At 34.3% G+C, this 17,188-nt stretch overlaps 3 protein-coding genes and 1 long non-coding RNA gene across 4 annotated transcripts in view; 3 read left to right on the top strand and 1 right to left on the bottom strand.

Moving 5' to 3' along the window:
- Positions 1-41: 41 nt before the first annotated feature.
- On the top strand, positions 42-3,289 carry LOC136346994 (V-type proton ATPase 16 kDa proteolipid subunit c-like). Its single transcript, XM_066296596.1, has 3 exons — positions 42-222; positions 897-1,089; positions 2,728-3,289. Exons 1-3 carry the CDS (start codon positions 141-143, stop codon positions 2,933-2,935), a joined length of 483 nt encoding a protein of 160 aa, XP_066152693.1. The 5' UTR covers positions 42-140; the 3' UTR covers positions 2,936-3,289.
- Positions 3,290-4,431: 1,142 nt separating this feature from the next.
- On the bottom strand, positions 4,432-10,364 carry LOC136346989 (glycerol-3-phosphate acyltransferase 3-like). Its single transcript, XM_066296588.1, has 8 exons — positions 10,218-10,364; positions 6,712-6,866; positions 6,290-6,362; positions 5,527-5,778; positions 5,237-5,473; positions 5,065-5,180; positions 4,647-4,997; positions 4,432-4,592 (listed from the first exon to the last, which is right to left on the bottom strand). Exons 1-8 carry the CDS (start codon positions 10,362-10,364, stop codon positions 4,505-4,507), a joined length of 1,419 nt encoding a protein of 472 aa, XP_066152685.1. The 3' UTR covers positions 4,432-4,504.
- A 583-nt stretch (positions 10,365-10,947) lies between these two features.
- On the top strand, positions 10,948-12,356 carry LOC136346996 (uncharacterized). Its single transcript, XR_010733408.1, has 2 exons — positions 10,948-11,067; positions 12,117-12,356. It is a non-coding gene; the product is annotated as an uncharacterized lncRNA (long non-coding RNA).
- Positions 12,357-16,630: 4,274 nt separating this feature from the next.
- Positions 16,631-17,188, top strand: part of Sec15 (exocyst complex component Sec15) — a 48,239-nt gene continuing 47,681 nt past the window's right edge. The window contains exon 1 of the mRNA XM_066296579.1: positions 16,631-16,819. The gene's annotated coding sequence lies outside the window, so the exon portion shown is untranslated. The remainder of the gene's footprint in view (positions 16,820-17,188) is intronic.

The following is a 17,188-nucleotide window of genomic DNA, read 5'->3' as shown; positions in this document are numbered from 1 at the left end:
AGAGATATCTAAATACTTGAAATTTCTTTTCGCCATTCCAATTCAAAGCATTATCCAAATTCATTACCTATCGGCACACAGGACAGGCGTGTCTGGCTCCATATTTAGTGTGTACCTAGAAGAAATACTCAAGTAACACCATGGTCGAGCTTGATGAATATAATCCTAGTTATGGGCCATTCTTTGGAGTGATGGGTGCTTCTGCGGCCATCATATTTAGTTGTAAGTATTTTATTTAATTTATTTAAGTAGCGATGTCCGCATCCAAGCTTATTCGGAGTGTCGCGTAGAAAATTCAAATTTGTCAACTTAGTTCAGATTTTAACTTAAAACTGATTGAATTTATTATTTGAAACTATTAAAAACTTCATCAATACAGAAAACAAACATTTTAGTCATATGAATAAGTTTATCGTGGATGGACCACTCGACATGATATCATAAATGGCTTCCATCTTATTGCATACCAGCACTGATTTAGGTCAATATTGAGTTAGATATGTGAAATTAAACGATCTCGTAATTTATGATATTCATTATCCTGTTCTAAGAAATTGGCCAACTGCAGCTACAGGAAATTTTGTTATTAGTTGTGACCCTCTTCTGGTAGAATAGAAAATTGAACATCCTATTATAAGTAAAACCAAAGGGTCATTTTCTTATTTAGATCATTATTTCCCTTCTGAGACGAGGGACCACACAGCATTATTTCGAATAAATGCAGTTTTCATGGATATGAGCCTTAAATCGAAGTAATCATCCTGCTAAATAGAGCGGGAAATTTGTTATTCCACTGGTTACTCCTTTCACAATAATTTTCAAACTGGATGTTGAGTCTCATTAACTCACCAAAGTTTTTGTATGATTTTTCACAAAATCTTATTTTCTCTTTCAAGCATTAGGTGCGGCTTACGGCACTGCCAAATCTGGTACTGGAATCTCCGCCATGGCAGTCATGAGACCGGAACTGATAATGAGGTGTATCATTCCGGTCGTCATGGCTGGTATTGTCGCTATCTATGGTTTGGTAGTTGCCATCTTGATAGTTGGAGAAATTAAGACTCCACAGGATGGCTATGCGATTTTCAAGTAAGTGGAATCACATTTTATGTATTGTCAAGTGGAACCTGACTGTGAGATCACGGTATATTATATACCCACTTAAGCAGTTAACTGCCTTTGAACGTTTCAGTTCATAAAATAAAAATTAATAAGGTGTGTATTTTATTGTTGAGTTAGGCCAGTGATATTCTTAGGCAGAGTAATTACATCATGGTTTAAGAGCGATTCTGCCAAACCGAATCGTCCTATACCATATACCCCCAGATGGGGTTACCAGCAAGAGAAAGTTTCTTATTTTTTATTTTGCGATAAAAATGTATGCTCCATGAAAGTTTTTGCTTTTTCCAAAACGTTTGAATCACTTCTCATCGTGTCATTTTTTTTTCGTTCCAGAAAAGGATCGAAAAATGGGCCCGTTTTTATGGCAACCGAAATCGATACTTTTGTTCTATCAGTGTTTATTTCCATAATTTAATTAAAAAAAAAGGAAAATATAAATAAAAATTTCACAAACACACAAAATATGGTCCAATTATATCATGCTAAAAATTTGGGCATCATACGTTCACTTTAGCCGAATATTACCAGTTACCAGAGATTTGAAAAAAGGGATTGTGATGACTCCGATACCTTCCATATCCAGATGAAATAGCACTATTAATGGAAAACGTGACTTTATCAGAGAATACAACGTCTCGATAAAAGTATTGGTTATCCACGATTTTAGGGCCTATCTGCCAGCAGAAATCGAAACGTTTTGCTTGGATCTTCTGCCGTTAAAGCTTTGCTATATAGGGATTCTGCGTTTCAGTTGTGTGCCGTTATTTATGGGACACCCTGTATATTTGAAATCAGAATGAAGAGTCTCATCTACAGAAATAGTTTCTGATCTAGAAAATAATGCGTAGCAGTACTTGTAAAAAGTTGTGCTTTTCGTGAATTTTCTCTTGGACCTTAGAAAATACGTTTTTCAGCAACTGCTGGTAAGACTATCGATGGTAGATATTTTCTAAAAAGTTTACTAAATTAAAAAAATTCTCTCACACGACATCACAATTGTCTCTCAATAATACTGAATGATTACGTTATTTCCTGCTTAAATGAAGCTAACACTAACTTTTGATTTTTAAATAGGTCACCCTGTATTATCATTAGCCGGTTTTGTCAAATTTCACTTACGAATCAGATTAGTTTTAAAGCTTGTTGCATTTATTTTATAAAGGAGTTTGAAACGTTTGGTGCTAAAATGTGTATAAATGCATTCGGTTCTAAAACTAGGCCAAGAAATGTGCGCTACCGATTTTCGACACGCCCTATATAGGGTGAGCAAATATGAAAATGAAAAAAAAATTATAAAATTGACAAAAATACGACCATAATGACATTTTTGAGTTATATTCTTAACATGAATATGTAGTTTGCACAGTACACGTTTTAAATATCGCGTACAAAATGTATTCTTTGGAGTAACTTTCATTATTTCATTGGTTTTCTGCGATCGAACTTCTAACTCACATGCAGTATGGATTCGTATCGTTAGAATATCTTAAATACATGATATTCAAAATTTTTTGACGAATCAGAATGTATTTGTCCTAATAGAACCAAATCAACAAAATTATATGAGGAAGCCAACACAAGAAAATTTACATTAAATTTTTTCAGAGGTTTCTTGCATCTGGGTGCCGGTTTAGCTGTTGGATTTTCCGGATTAGCTGCCGGGTTTGCTATAGGTATAGTTGGAGATGCCGGAGTGCGAGGTACTGCCCAACAACCAAGACTTTTCGTCGGAATGATCTTGATCCTTATTTTTGCCGAAGTACTAGGGCTGTACGGATTGATCGTCGCTATTTTCCTTTATGCAAAGAACTAGTATGTTTGTATCTATAATTTATAGTTTTGTAACAGAGTTCACCAAATTCGAATCATCACACATCATCGTCACAATCAGAAGCTGAGTATGCGAATTACTGGAGGTCTAAAATTTGTTCATTTTCCTATTAGTCTACAATAGATACTGGTGAACTACACTTTTTAGCAACTACACTTAAAAACTCCTAGATAGTCTAAAACGTAAGATCGCACATTTATTTACTGCAAAAATGTAGATAAGTAGGTATAAGAAAGAAAAGTTTTGTATTATATAAAGTAAATGTAGATTTTCAGAATATTAAAAAATGCGTTGTTTTTAGATGAAAAGTAAATATATCAAGAAGATAAATTAGTACTGGTTTACTTATTGGAATATTTAAGTGATTAAATAAAATCCCTATACTGTCCAACAGGGCATTATAAAAACTTCACTATACTATATTATCCACGACACTTTGATTTTTGAGTTCGAAAAATATCATGAACTGCACATCACGAAAATGTTTTGACCCAAAAAGTCGAATTTGTCCGATTCGAGTTTTGACCCCGGTATATTAAAGCTGTGTCGTATGTCCACTGCGCGGCACTAATCTTGTCGAAATCAGAGCACCTGAAATTTCATTTAATTTTTTACGTAAAATTGTCACGGACGCCACTGGTTTGTTGAAGATTAATTTGTGGTAAAAATTACTAAAATTTTAACATAGAAAATTTCAGGTGACCCTGGTTTCAAAATTATTTGGGTTCGAATGTAGAAACGTAAACGCTGTTAGTCAGCAGCAACCAAGCTAATCACTTCTTTTTAAAATTGACACTCGGGGCTGTGATACGATCAAAGAAAGACTTATAATTTCGCTCGTGTTTTTGAGACATCTTGTATTTGGAAAAACAGTGTTTCACTCACTCATGACAAAAATTATGAGTACGGAAGAAAAAAAACAGCAATGTGAGCAAGTCTCAGTTACATTGTGGATTGCCTGCAACTTGGTGTGGTACTATCTACATAGTCACTATGCCAAGTATTCCTCTGTTGTTTTCTGTGGCACCATTTAGGGACCAATATGCAAATCGAGCGCATTGGCCCAGTCAGGGTAAAACTAAGTGACGTCATAAACGAGGGCATACTGATGCACTTTTTTAGGATTCTTTCCCATGTCTGAGAACAGGGGCTCAATAAAAAAGATACTTCAGATTTTTTGAAATAATCATTATTAATTATCTCAAAAAATCTTCTTAGAAAGAAATCTCCTCAGAAAAATGATGTTTCTTATGAAAGATAAACCCGAACAAGCTCTTGGAACCTTGTATGCCAAAGAATAGTGTGATCACCATGGTTTTTTATTGGAACTTTTTTCCTTTAATTTCTGATTATGGAAGTGAAAATGAAAACACATATTTAAAGCTAATACACATATATAGGTTGCACCTGTGAAAACGTTACACCCGGCTGATTTTGAAAACCTAATGACTATCTACTTGAAAAAGAAACACTCATCGTTAACTTCACCAAAAGTCATTTATTGATTTTATTTGAAAAACCTGAATTCGACCCACAAACACACAACTCATATCACTCCGCTTTCCAAACTTTGCTTATTTTATGTTGCTGCTCTTCCATCCATTCTTTTTTAGGTTTGGAACGTTTAAGTTGACCATCCCTGAAAGAAATTTCGTTCAGGTCAGATAGATAGATCAATTTGCAGTCCTCTTACCAAACTAAATCCACCAATCCACCCTGTTGCGCAATCAAATGCTTGACCCTATTAGCATACTCCACTGAATTCTCATGATCTTTCTGTTGCACTGGTGGTAAGTACCACACGTCACAAACGATGGCCCAACTTGTTATCATCATGAACAAGTATTGCAACATCGAGTATTTGCTGCTGTTCCAAAAAGCGTCTCCAAATCTGGGGTCGTATTTTATGGCCACCGGGTATATGGGACATCCAACTTCAAAGCTGCCCTTTTTGAACTGCATCACTGAAGTGTTGTTGATGCATGTGCCTTCGGGAAAGATCAACATTGGAGGATTTTTGGAGTCTGAAGTGTGCTCTTTTAGTCTTGAAGAGAATTAAATAAGCAGGAAATATTTATTGCAATCAATATTCTAAAATCTAGACATTTTACCTTTTCAATACGGAACTTCGGTCCCTGGTTTCAGACCTTTCAAACCAAATGTGTGGTGAAGCTCTGTGCAAGGCTGTTTGTATCATCCCCAATATCCCATCATGCCTTTGACCAATCTGCATCAAAGTCATTTTTTGTCTGTTTCGACACTGACTAAAATTGTGCAACTAACCAAAGAGTAACAGTTATCATTAGATAAAATAACACAATCAATAGGACTGGTGTGGTTGGCCACGCAAATGGACCCCTTCTGGGGTCGCCACTGTTTATTATGGATGTTGATGACCGCCGATAATGATCTGGTTAAAATTCTGAAAGCTATAACGTAGCATCGATGGTTCAACCACCTTTTGGTACCCGATTCTGGCAGATGTCCCACTAAAGCTGTGGTTACACTAAGCCATGTTAACTGTAATAACAAGTTTAACACGATGGAATAGTGCAAAGTAGCAGTATGCTTACTCCAAAGATGAAAATATACGCCCTCACTGGCAATAAAAGAAGATATCTGACCAAGAAACCGACAATCCATAACAATGTCAACTTTAAAGATATGAACTCGTAGGATCGGTTGGTTCTGGTTAGAAAATTCCAGTTTTTTAATTCCTGGGCTTCGAAGCGAGAAGTCACTTGATCTTCGATTATGGATTCTATGCCACTTTTGGTGTAGTCCAAGGAAAGCAGCCAGTGTTTCATATCAAAATTGATTGTCCCCTGGAAATATTCAAAGATATTTAAAAAAAGTAGGCCAATTTGTAAATCATAGATCCCTTGCACAAAAATATTACCATTTTTACAAAAGCATTTTTCAATTTGTAGTTATTGTTTGATATATGAGAGATATTATATCCAAAAGATACGGAAACACACAAATTACTCGGGAAATATTGAAACAGTGGTCCTTGTTGGGTACAATCATCAGTAGGCAACTGTTGGGCAACTATTTAAAATTCCTACACAATTATATTTGAAAATTAGAGACTCATTTAGCAAAGATCCTAACAGTTGCACAAATGTTGACGCCACCGAATTGAGCCGATAGGTACCAAAACCTAGCCCCACCTCGACCTGATATCACCCTGAAAATTTTCTCATCCAAATAGGATGGCATATAATTGTTTCCTTTAATTATCAATTGGATATTTATTAACATGCTGTATATTCTATCAAAATTTATTTAGTTATCTCAATCACACTAAGAATAAATACATATGTAGATACTTACCTCGGTTAGACCATTCTGTTCACTACCTGCATTAGGGGCCAAATTGGGAACTAGTATTAGTTGTTTTTCTCGACTAAAGTATAAAATTACAATTAGATCTAAAATAATGCTAACAAAGATAGTCACTCATGAGTAAAATTACTCAGTAGTGAAAATGGCTATGATGGCCGCTTTGTAGCACAAATCTCAACAGCAGGACGTAGCTACACATAGAGCCATCTGTTTCTTTAGTCTGATGATAACGTCACAGAACTGATCAGGAGTAATTACAGTATTAGTGGTAGTTTTAGAGAATGGCATCAGATGCTAACATACCTACTCTCTGCTTTTGAACTTGGGAATACTTAAGAACTTAAAAATACTTAAGAATACTTGAATACTTAGACATGAATTATCTAAAACACGCTTGAAAAGCATATTACCTTATTAAAGGAGGTTCTGTGCTAACTGAAGATCTCTCAATGATTACATCATCTTCATCCCTAGAAGGAAGGCCTTCTTCGTAACCTTCATCGTCCGAGTCTTTGGCTATTATCCTTTTATGTTTGGTGGCGTCTTCGATGTTTCTCCTTCCATACTGAAGACGTGTTTGAATAATATGTGTACTTATATGGGGTATCCCAGAAATAGGCTACAGTTTGTTTAAGCAGTTTCCTTTATTTACAAATTTTCGAAGGATATTTAGATAATTGCTCAAAAAGGCTTTAAAATCTAAAAAATTTATTTTTTATATTCAATCAAAATTGGCTGATTGGTTGTATTACAATGATGACCTCATAAGAATGAAAATGCACAAAGACTTAATTTGCAAAAATCTCTACAGCTGTTGGAGATAGGTATTTTTAGAGCATACGGGGTGTTCAAATAAGGGATGCCGTCGGCTATATCTGGGAAACTACTTATTGTGGAGTCTTGAGAAAAAAATATTATGACGAAATCGGCCGTCAGAAATCGCTGGGAAATATTTTTATTTTGGTAACTATAGCCCTAGGGGGCATCTCTACATGATTAATCAATAAAGTGCGACTTTTGCAAGCCAAAATTTATCCGGAAAATGTGTATTTTAAAATATCAATTTTTTAGACATTTGCCACAAGTTTTGTAGGAAGAGTTTTTTTGAATTTTTGAAACTGAAAGGTGGAAGAAGTTTTTAATGTTAGTTCAAAAAATGCCGCTTTCTGCATATTAACTAAACACAAAACTATAGTGTAATACCTCGTTAAAAAGGTTTTTTTTGCAGACGATGATGATACTTTAATCTGACATAAAACCGGTAGGTGGCGCTATTTGAAAACCACGATAATTTTTCAAGTTATTTCAGAAAAATTAAATGGAAAGGTACAATTTTTGTTGTGCCATTCGAAAGAGCGTCAAATTTTGCTCGATATAATCAGAACCCGATGTAAATATCTTTAATTAATGGTCATTTACAGCAATTTGGAAAAAGGACCTTTCTACGCATGAAATAAATCAGCTTCACTTATGAATCAAGTCGGCCGTGAACATGGCTATGCTCATCTACGTCACAAATTTGAAACAAATGAACAGGCAATTCAATTAACGTCATTTTTATCAATAAAATTAGTTCATTGATGTTTGTCTATTTTATTTGTTTATTTCCGTGGCCGGCGAGGTCGCCAGATCTTACGTGTTCGGTTTTTTATTTATGGCTTAGATTAAAACACTTAGTTTTTCAAAGTAGACCGACTACAAAAGAAGACATGAAAAATAGGATCTAAAATACTGTCGTATCAATTACTTTGAGAGGAATCCAAACAGCCGTTTTGTCGACACAGGAACGACTTCGATTGTGCGTCGAAAATGATGGGAAACAGTTTGAGCATCTTAAAAGTAATGTATTATTTTTTTTATTTTAATGTTCTTTAAATTCTACTCGTTCTTTGAAGTTATTAGCATTAATTTAAACCGTATTTAAAAAACAGCCTATTTAATTCATAAGCGAAGCTGGTCTATTTCTTATGTAAAATAATTGCCGATTATTACTATAATTTATTACTACGGAAAGATATTTGCACCAGGTTTCGACTATTCTACGCAGAATTTGACGCTCTTTCGAATGGTGCAACAAAAACTATATCTCTCCATTTACGTTTTTTCGAAATAAATTGAAAAATTACCACGGTTTTCAAATAGCGCCACCTAGCGGTTTTATGTCATAATAAAGTGACATAACCGACGCGTCATAGCCTGCAAAATGGACCTTTCCAAAGAGGTATTACAATATTGTGCTTAACTAACGTCGAGAAAACTGCACTTTTTGAACTGACCTTAAATGCTTTCCCCTCCTTTCAGTTTCAGCAATTCGAAAAAACCCTTCCAACAAAAGTTGTGGCAAATTGTCTCAAAAATTTATATTTTATATTTGAAACATCTGTTTTCCTGATAAATTTTACTAAAAATCGGACTTTATTGATTACTCATGTTGATACGTCCCATGGCGATGTAGTTATGAACTTGAAAATATTTTCCAGTGATTTCTCATCGCCGCTTTTTTTTCTCAAGACTCCACAATAAATAGTGTCACAGATAGAGCTAACGTCCTCTCTCATTTGAACACCCTGTACAATACAGCATACAGTAGTATACAGGGTATTTCATCTGAAGTATGTATTCTCTAATATAAAAGAAAGAAAAAGCCTATATAAACATGTGTTCGATCTTGCTCGGTAGCTGAGATACAGAGTGTTAAAGTTAACAAAAAAAAAAGTTTTTATTTTAATGTGCTTGATCTGTTGCAGATAGAGCTTTCAAATTTTATATGCATAGTAAGTAATAAGTTCTGCTTAATACAAGCGTAGATTGACTCCATCTGCTATATAGGCTGAAGTATTTTCTGAAGTCTTGGTTCGTAAAGTCCTTTATAAAAATTTGCTCGTAGGCAGCTGGTGAATTTCAATATATTTTTTTTAAGTTCTTCAATCTATCACCTAAATTTTATCATTTAATTTTTAGTTGAATTCTGCTCAGTTCTCCTATAAATTAATCAATTTATAAATTCAATCAAACCTACAGATTCAAACGTTTTCTTTTTTTTTGGAATTTCCGAATTCCATGAGCCTTAGATTCTTTTTGGACCATTTTTTTTAAAATAAATGGATTGCAGAGTATTCAGTTACAGGAACACGTAATTTTAGTTTCTCTAAATGTGCTCCAGTTTCATAAATATCTTTATGCCCCAGTATCTCAATGATTAATTGAGCGAAGATATACGCTTTTAGGCACTTTTCTCCTTATTTCGTACTAGATAATACATGCTTCAAACAGTGCTGTGCAAAGCTGAAACATCCTGTATATACGCTTTGACGTCAAAGGATCCAGAACATAAGAATTCGCAAAAATATACATACATACAGTCAGGAGAGCAATCATTCGTCCGCCAGGGATGTTATCGAAAAATCGTCTATAACACACAGGAAATATTGCGCTTGATTGAAATTGAGCCTATATGCAATTAAGCTGTTCGGTTTTTACTAAATTAGCAGTAAAATAATACTCAATAATTATAAAAATTGCTTGAAAGTAATAATGGTTAAAAAAATTTAAGTCGACCAAATAATTCATCGTAATTCAAGCGCAATATTTACTGTGTATTAAAAATTTTTTTTTTTAAATTCTGGTTAATGAACAATTAATCTCGCGACTGTATATTCAAATCGGTGCAAATTGAAAAAAATCAAGTAAATCTTTTGTCGCCAAAAAATAAATCATTTTCAAGCTTCTGAATTGAAAACTGAGTGATTTGTTTCAAATTTAGAATATTAAAAAGACTTAAACAGCCTGTAAAATGAAAAAAAGCAAGTTTTTTGTAATACATATTTAGCTGAATCTCTTTTTACTTCCTTTGAACCTGCCCTTGTTTGCATCGACATTTCTCGGATAACCTGCCTAAACACATTGCGGAACTCACCTCAAATACTGTTATTAAAGTTTTAATAAACAATTTTCTAACTCCTAGTGACTTTCCTATGGCGGCCAAGAACACTATGCATAAAAGGATGACATTCCATGGAACGAACAAAATGGAGATGAGGCTGCTTATGGCTATTATCACCATTGTTGCTCCCTACACGCACTGTAATCACCTCTTCAAGCACTTTTAACTGGACCGCATTCGTGGTTTATAAATTAGGCACCTATAATAAATATCGCGGCTATTTTTAAAATGTTTATCGCAAACAGGTTTGTGTAAAGATAAAAGGGGTCTAAGTCTCAGAGCTTCAAAGACTAAATTTTCGAGTCAGCGATTGATTTATTTCCTTATCGAACTTGGAAAAAAATATTGATTATCTCCCTGATTTTCGAACTCTCATTCATATAGTCACGATTTTCAATTTTCCATTGTAATCCTTGTGGTTTGTAATTGCTTAAATCAATCATCGTCATCGGTATAACACCAAACAAAAATCGGCACTTGAAAAACTTAAACGTGAATAATCATAAATTACAGGCGCCTAGTGAGTGATGAGTTATTAATACAATTTAGATGCACATAATTTTGAAATGGCACATTTTCTAGATACTTGAAGAGAACAAAGTCGTACCAACTAACGTTGTTCGAAACAAACATACACATCGCACAACTTATGGTTCAGCACATTCACATCCGACTGCACATGCATTAGACTGCCTTTATACTGTAATTATAATACTACTCTAATCTTAGATTGAAATAGTGGTTCAAGGTTGATTTTATGTTTTGAATCCATCTTTGTCCTTACTGCTATACCATAGATACGTTCACCCATACCATCACACCGGTAGGTATTAAACACCTTATCCATTAGCTTCATATTGATACGTTAAACTATTTCGTCAAATAATTGTGCATTCATTATTTGAAAATTTAATTTTATACGACTCGTATAATAAATGGGTCACCTACTTGCTGGGAACTTGCTATTGACTTGGAAGAGAGCGACTAGTCCAGTTCAAACCACCAGTAGTTACTAATAGTGTATTTAGCTGCTCATTTACAGTTAAATCAATACCAGACAAATTTATACATAAGTTAATCTTAATTAGGATCTTGAAATAAATATTTTTTTCTAAAATGGTGCTTTCTCAATTCAACATCCAGGCTTGGCTTACATGACGCTACAAGGGCCAATTGATTAATAACCCGATGCCAGCCTTGAAATTAAGCTAATTTCTAATGCCCCATACCGATTTTCCTGCAGTATTTAGTTTGCAGTTGGAGAACGAACTATAAATAACTTTGCAGGTTTTCTGCACATTTCGAGTGTTTTTTAATTTTACATATCATTCGAATAAAGCCATAGTTGTGGGCCGGCAGTGTTCCAGAATGATCAAAAGGCAATCTAACAACATAGAACGCTAAAAACTATGTATAGGTCGCTTTAAACATCATTATGTTTGGTACATTATACAGGGTGTTCGGCAAGTTGTGCAGGATACTGGATAGGGTATTAGAAGAGGTCATTTGGAATTAATTTAACCAAACATACCTACATTTCAAGTGTACAATTTTCCTGATATATATGACTGATAATATGACGTCAGTATTGAGTTTTTTTACGATAACTTCTGTTTTTGATCATTTTATGTGGAAAGGAGCACTTTTTTATGTAAAGGACATAAACTTTTTTACTATGTTACATAACAATTTTTTTCATAAACTCTGCAAAATATATTTTTCTCTACGATAAATTAAATATTCAAATTGAAACTCTTCTCGCACCCAACAGTATTCTAAACTGCGGATAAACTCATGCTGAATCGTATTCATTGTTTCTTGACTAATATTAACGTATTCTGATTCTAGTTTTTAAAGCCTCAATGGTTTCAGGTCTAATGTTTGTACACAGCATTTTTCAAATGGCCCCACAGTAAATAGTTTAAATGATTAAGGTCCGGATCCCTTGATGGCCATTCAACAAATCCCTGGCCTTCCAATGCGTCATATCTGGAACAATGACGACGTCACAGCTAATATTATCCAACGAAAATATGTGGAAATGTAAATTAAAGTCGATTTGTCCAAACGTTTTTTGTTATGTTAATATATGAAATCTAGAAAATAAATCAATTCCGTAGTTTATGTACACCCTATATACAGGGTGTCCCATTTAAAGCTGTTATTGAAGATTACTCAAAAACGTTACGTTGTATGAAAAAGTTTCAAATAAAAGTTATTCGGTAAAGATGGGGACATGTCATGAAGATAGTGACTTTTAGCCGAAATTTATTTTAAGGTGATTTCAAAGGCAACTTCTTTTTCAAATGGCCACTCCGTATTTTTTTACATCCTTGTAGACCTTCAAAAAATGAAATGAATATGTTTTATTTGAATAAATTTTTTATTAGACGTTTTGCTGTAGAGTTATCTTTGTTTTTTGTCCAATTTTTGAAATAGCCGAAATTATTAAATTTTTGCCTAAAAAAGCTTTGCAGTGCATATTTTTCGTTTCAAACTGATAACAATCTTTCAATCTAATAAAAAAAAACATTTCTATGAAAAAAAAATGTTTCTTAAATTTTCTCTTGCTAGTCTACCTTATAATAACGACATTTCTTTTCGATAATCGATTTAATTATTTTGTGTAAAATTATTCAAAAATTATTCTTTACGTTTCAAAATTCAATAATTGAAATGGGTCTCTACACTTTGAATGAGAAATTTGAAATGGTTTTTATTTATGGAGAGGCTGGAAGAAATGTTAATCGGGCAGTAGAACCTTATGTTGAAAGATTTCGTGATGAAAGAGTCCCTGTTGGACAACTTTCAACAGTGTCATCAAAATTTTGAAAGAAACTAAAACGTTGGAACAAAAAGACGGAATCGGTCCCAAAGTGTAACACACGAAGCCAATCAAATAGTAGTTCTTGCAGATGTTGCTTCGATCCCCATGTAAGTTGCCGCCAAATTGCTGCTGACTCAGGGGTATCAAAGACAAGTGTCCAAAGAATTTTGAAGGTGAATAAATACCATCTTCATCGCATTTCTTTATATCAGGAACTCCATGGAACTGATTTCGAAAACCGACTAAATTTTTGTAATTATGCAAAGCAGCAATTAAATCAAAATTCAAATTTCTTCTCCAATGTTTTGTTTTCGGACGAATCCACATTCACAAATCATGGTGCAGTGAATCGCCATAATCTGCATTTTTGGGGTCCTGTAAACCCACACTGGCTTAGAGAAGTTGAACATCAAATACCATGATCAGTGAGTGTACGGTGCGGTATTATCAGGAAATACTTAATTAGACCTTTCTTCATTGAAGGAAACTTGAATGAAGAAATTTACCGCAATTTCTTGCGCAATAATCTTGTGAAATTGTTAGAAAACGCTCCATTTTTGATTAGGCAGATGATTGGTACCAGCATGACGACTGTCCCGCGCATTTTTATAAAATTTTCGTGAGGTTCTAGATGAAAGGTATCTAGATCAATCGTCAGATTGGATGGGGCCGTTCAGTGAACTGGTTTCTTAAGTCGCCTGATCTGACCTCGCCAGATTTTTTCCTGTTGGATTTTTTGAAGAACAAAGTTTATGCAGAAGTACGAACAAACTGCAGACGACATGAAAAAAAAATCAAAATGTGCATCAATTGATAAACGGGGAAATGTCGCACAGAGTAAGTTCTTTTCGAATAAGACCTGAGATGTGTTTGGAGTAAGAAGGACATTCTGGTGCTAGGTAATTCTGTGTCTTCAATCTGATTTAAAATGGAAAATGGAAAAAATATCATCCAAATTTCCACTCGCTTCAACTCAGTCCAACTCACTTGAAAAAGAGGATCGGATTGAAATATTGAATCAGATCTAAATCTATATCGATCGATTATAGATCTATACATCGATGTTTTTCCAAAAGATTAATCTTTATCCTATCGATAGATCGGGTCAAAGTTTCCGATATACTCATACTTCATGCTATCACCATACCAGATACAAACAAGTACAAAAACTTTGGATTGACCGTTTTATCTTAAACTCAGGGCAGTGAAAAATTTGATCGTTAAGTATTTTATTCTCGATTAGAACTTGTAAGTAATAAATACCCACTTTAATTCGTTGCAGCTGAATATTTGATGCAGAACAGGGATACGACATGCAAAGAAATTTCTCCTGCTATAATAGCACAGTTAAGAAACCGTTGTAAAACTGAGCTATTTTGGAAGCCAAACTGAAAGAGACTTTTATGATTTTTTAGATATACTTGATTTTGTGCTTTAAGGTAACCACTTTGGTATGACCTATTGAGTTATTTGCTCTTGACTAACCCATATGATTTAAGATAATAGTGTTCAGGGTTGAATTTATGTATGTGTGAATATCGAATGCGTATTACGCAATAAGGCGTCCTGGATGATGATAATGACAATTCGCTAAAAAAAATACTTCAATTTCGATTGGAAGCAAATTAAAAGTTTTTTTCTTTTTTTTTCCTAAAGGTAATATTTTTTTCTATTATAAATGAAACCATGCAAACCGGTGTTTTCACAGCAACACTCTTCTAACGCATTCTGCATTGTTGCATCCCAGGTAACAACCAAAAATTACGTTACTACCAATGTTAATCTGAAGTCAACTGTTAATCAATTCACCAAAGGACTGAAAGTTGTGGTGTGATTACTCAATTGTGGATAGCCACACAGTCCCTGGTAGTGATGCCTTAAGTAACGCGTGCGGTGGCTGAATTGAAAAATATCTAAAATTTATCGCCACTATGCGTTCTATAACACTACACAAACCACTCTACAAAATACCTTTTGATTACACAATTTAATTAGTTTCTTACCAAGGGCACATACCAACAAAAATTACGAACTGAATTTGTTGGAAGAAAAGATGCCACTGCAGGATCACGACACGATACTTATGGTTATTATTCGTATGAGAACTAAATTTATAATTTCACATACATATACGTATTATTCGGTACTTGAAGTTGATGAGTTTTTAACAGACGAAGACAAAATATTAAGGTTGATAATGGCTTGTATACAGTGTGACCCATTTGGGTTGGGCCAGTCTGTAAAAAGTTTGTTGATTGTGCGACTTAGCCCGGATCTTTTTGAATTATGGAGCTTGATAAACTGCGCACTTTCATAAAAAATGGCCGGGTTGACACGAAATTCAAGGCCTACTATGACCGTTTCTACGAGCGAAATTTTCATAAATCATATTAGCGATATTTTTAGAAAAAATCTGTGCCCGCCACTGGGTTGACCGCCCCTCAAAACGGGCCTGTACAAAATTTTAATGAAAAATTTTGAGCAATAACGATTTTGTAGGAGAATTAAAAGTGCACCCTCAGTATTTATTTATATTCAAAAATTCATAGTGGGCTATGGAGAGCACGTGAAGTGTTCAACTGTCAAACAAGCGCAACAAACATCAACAACGATATTAGAACTCATTTGTACTTGATACAAATTAACTTATTAATCTTTATAATTATGGAAAATTTAAGTGTAAAAGAAAAGAAAGAAATTGTTCGTCTTGTTGGCGACAACGTGCGCTCGGCAGCAGAAGCTGCGGCAGAATGCAGAAATCAACAGAATCAGACATCCAGATAGAACCAGTAAGTCGAAGTAACGAGGCAAAATGGACACCATGGACTCTTTCTTCAAATAACAACCAAATTTTGCAATATTCTAACAACAATCCCCGAAATAGTGTTCGAATGGCTAGTTTGGACCTTAATAAACCCAGAGAAAGTGTATGAAGATTTAAGTACCAGTGTGCATGTTTAATTCTTCTATAAAATCGTTATTACTCAAAATGTTTCGTTAAAATTTTGTACAGGCCCGTTTTGAGGGGCGATCAATCCAGTGACGTGCACAGATTTTTTCTAAAAACATCGCTTATATGATTTATTAAAATTTTGCTCCTCGAAACTGTCATAGTAGGCTTTGAATTTCATGTCGACCCGGCCATTTTTGATGAAAATGTGCAGATATCAAGCTCTATAACTAAAAAAAAATTCAGGCTAAATCACACAATTAAAATACTTTTTACAGACCGACCCCAAGACAAATGGGTCACACTGTATATATAATATACTATACATATGTATATTAACTAAGAACATAAGGTATGTAACACTGTTGGACATTTTAAATTGGTATTGCTCTCGAAACACTTCAAACTTCTTTTTGCAATAGGAAATATATTGTTTATTTCGTCGGGGTGGGTTCCACAATGAAACTACTGCATTAAATTAGCAAATTTTTCTCACATTTTACTAAATCTGGAAACATCGCACGTATCGTGTCTTAGACCGATGAGATGTACCTTTACAAAAGGCAGGTTGTACTGATATCACTTTGTAGATGATTCAGTTGAATTTCAGCACGGCGACGAGCAAGATGTTAGTAAAGCACATAACACTAATGATCGGGATAATAAAGTGATCTTTTGTTTTAAAGACATGTGAGGTACGTCCGTAAGTTGGTGAGTGAAAGGGGATGGTGGTTAACTGTGTAAAGTGAAAGTGGTTGGTGCTGAGATGAATCTGACTCATGCTTTTGGTGTTCGGGGGTAAGTTCTGATTTTTGCTTCCTGTTTTTTACGATTGAGCGTTGTTAGGTCACTGAGCACGTTGTAATTGATATTTTGGTTGAGAATCGAAATTATTTGCAATTTTGGCGATTCTAAAAAGTACGTAGGGCCATTTTTGGACATAGCTGAAGAAGAACGATATCTCAACTTGAGTTGGTTCAAAGATATTTAAACTTGTTTTTGCGGAATCAATGCTGTTTTTTGTGATTCAGGCGTCACTTGTTTACGCCTCTAATTCAAAGGGAAATTACTTTGAAATATTAACTTTTTTGACGATTTTTTTCAGGAACTAATATTGATATTTTTTGTGTGTTCTGGAAAACAGTCAATATTATCAAAATTTATAAC

The sequence above is a fragment of the Euwallacea fornicatus genome, chromosome 25, assembly GCF_040115645.1.
Source record: "Euwallacea fornicatus isolate EFF26 chromosome 25, ASM4011564v1, whole genome shotgun sequence".
Classification (NCBI taxonomy): Eukaryota; Metazoa; Arthropoda; class Insecta; order Coleoptera; family Curculionidae; genus Euwallacea; species Euwallacea fornicatus.
This window is presented reverse-complemented; position numbering and strand designations above follow the sequence as displayed.

Coding starts and splice junctions, on each gene's coding strand:
- LOC136346994 (XM_066296596.1), top strand. CDS start 141: ATGGTCGAGCTTGATGAATATAATCCTAGTTATGGGCCATTCTTTGGA. Junction 223..896: donor TGCGGCCATCATATTTAGTT/GTAAGTATTTTA, acceptor TTCTCTTTCAAG/CATTAGGTGCGGCTTACGGC. Junction 1,090..2,727: donor GATGGCTATGCGATTTTCAA/GTAAGTGGAATC, acceptor AAATTTTTTCAG/AGGTTTCTTGCATCTGGGTG.
- LOC136346989 (XM_066296588.1), bottom strand. CDS start 10,364: ATGGTGATAATAGCCATAAGCAGCCTCATCTCCATTTTGTTCGTTCCA. Junction 5,181..5,236: donor ATGATAACTGTTACTCTTTG/GTTAGTTGCACA, acceptor ACTTTGATGCAG/ATTGGTCAAAGGCATGATGG. Junction 4,593..4,646: donor GGATTGGTGGATTTAGTTTG/GTAAGAGGACTG, acceptor AATTTCTTTCAG/GGATGGTCAACTTAAACGTT.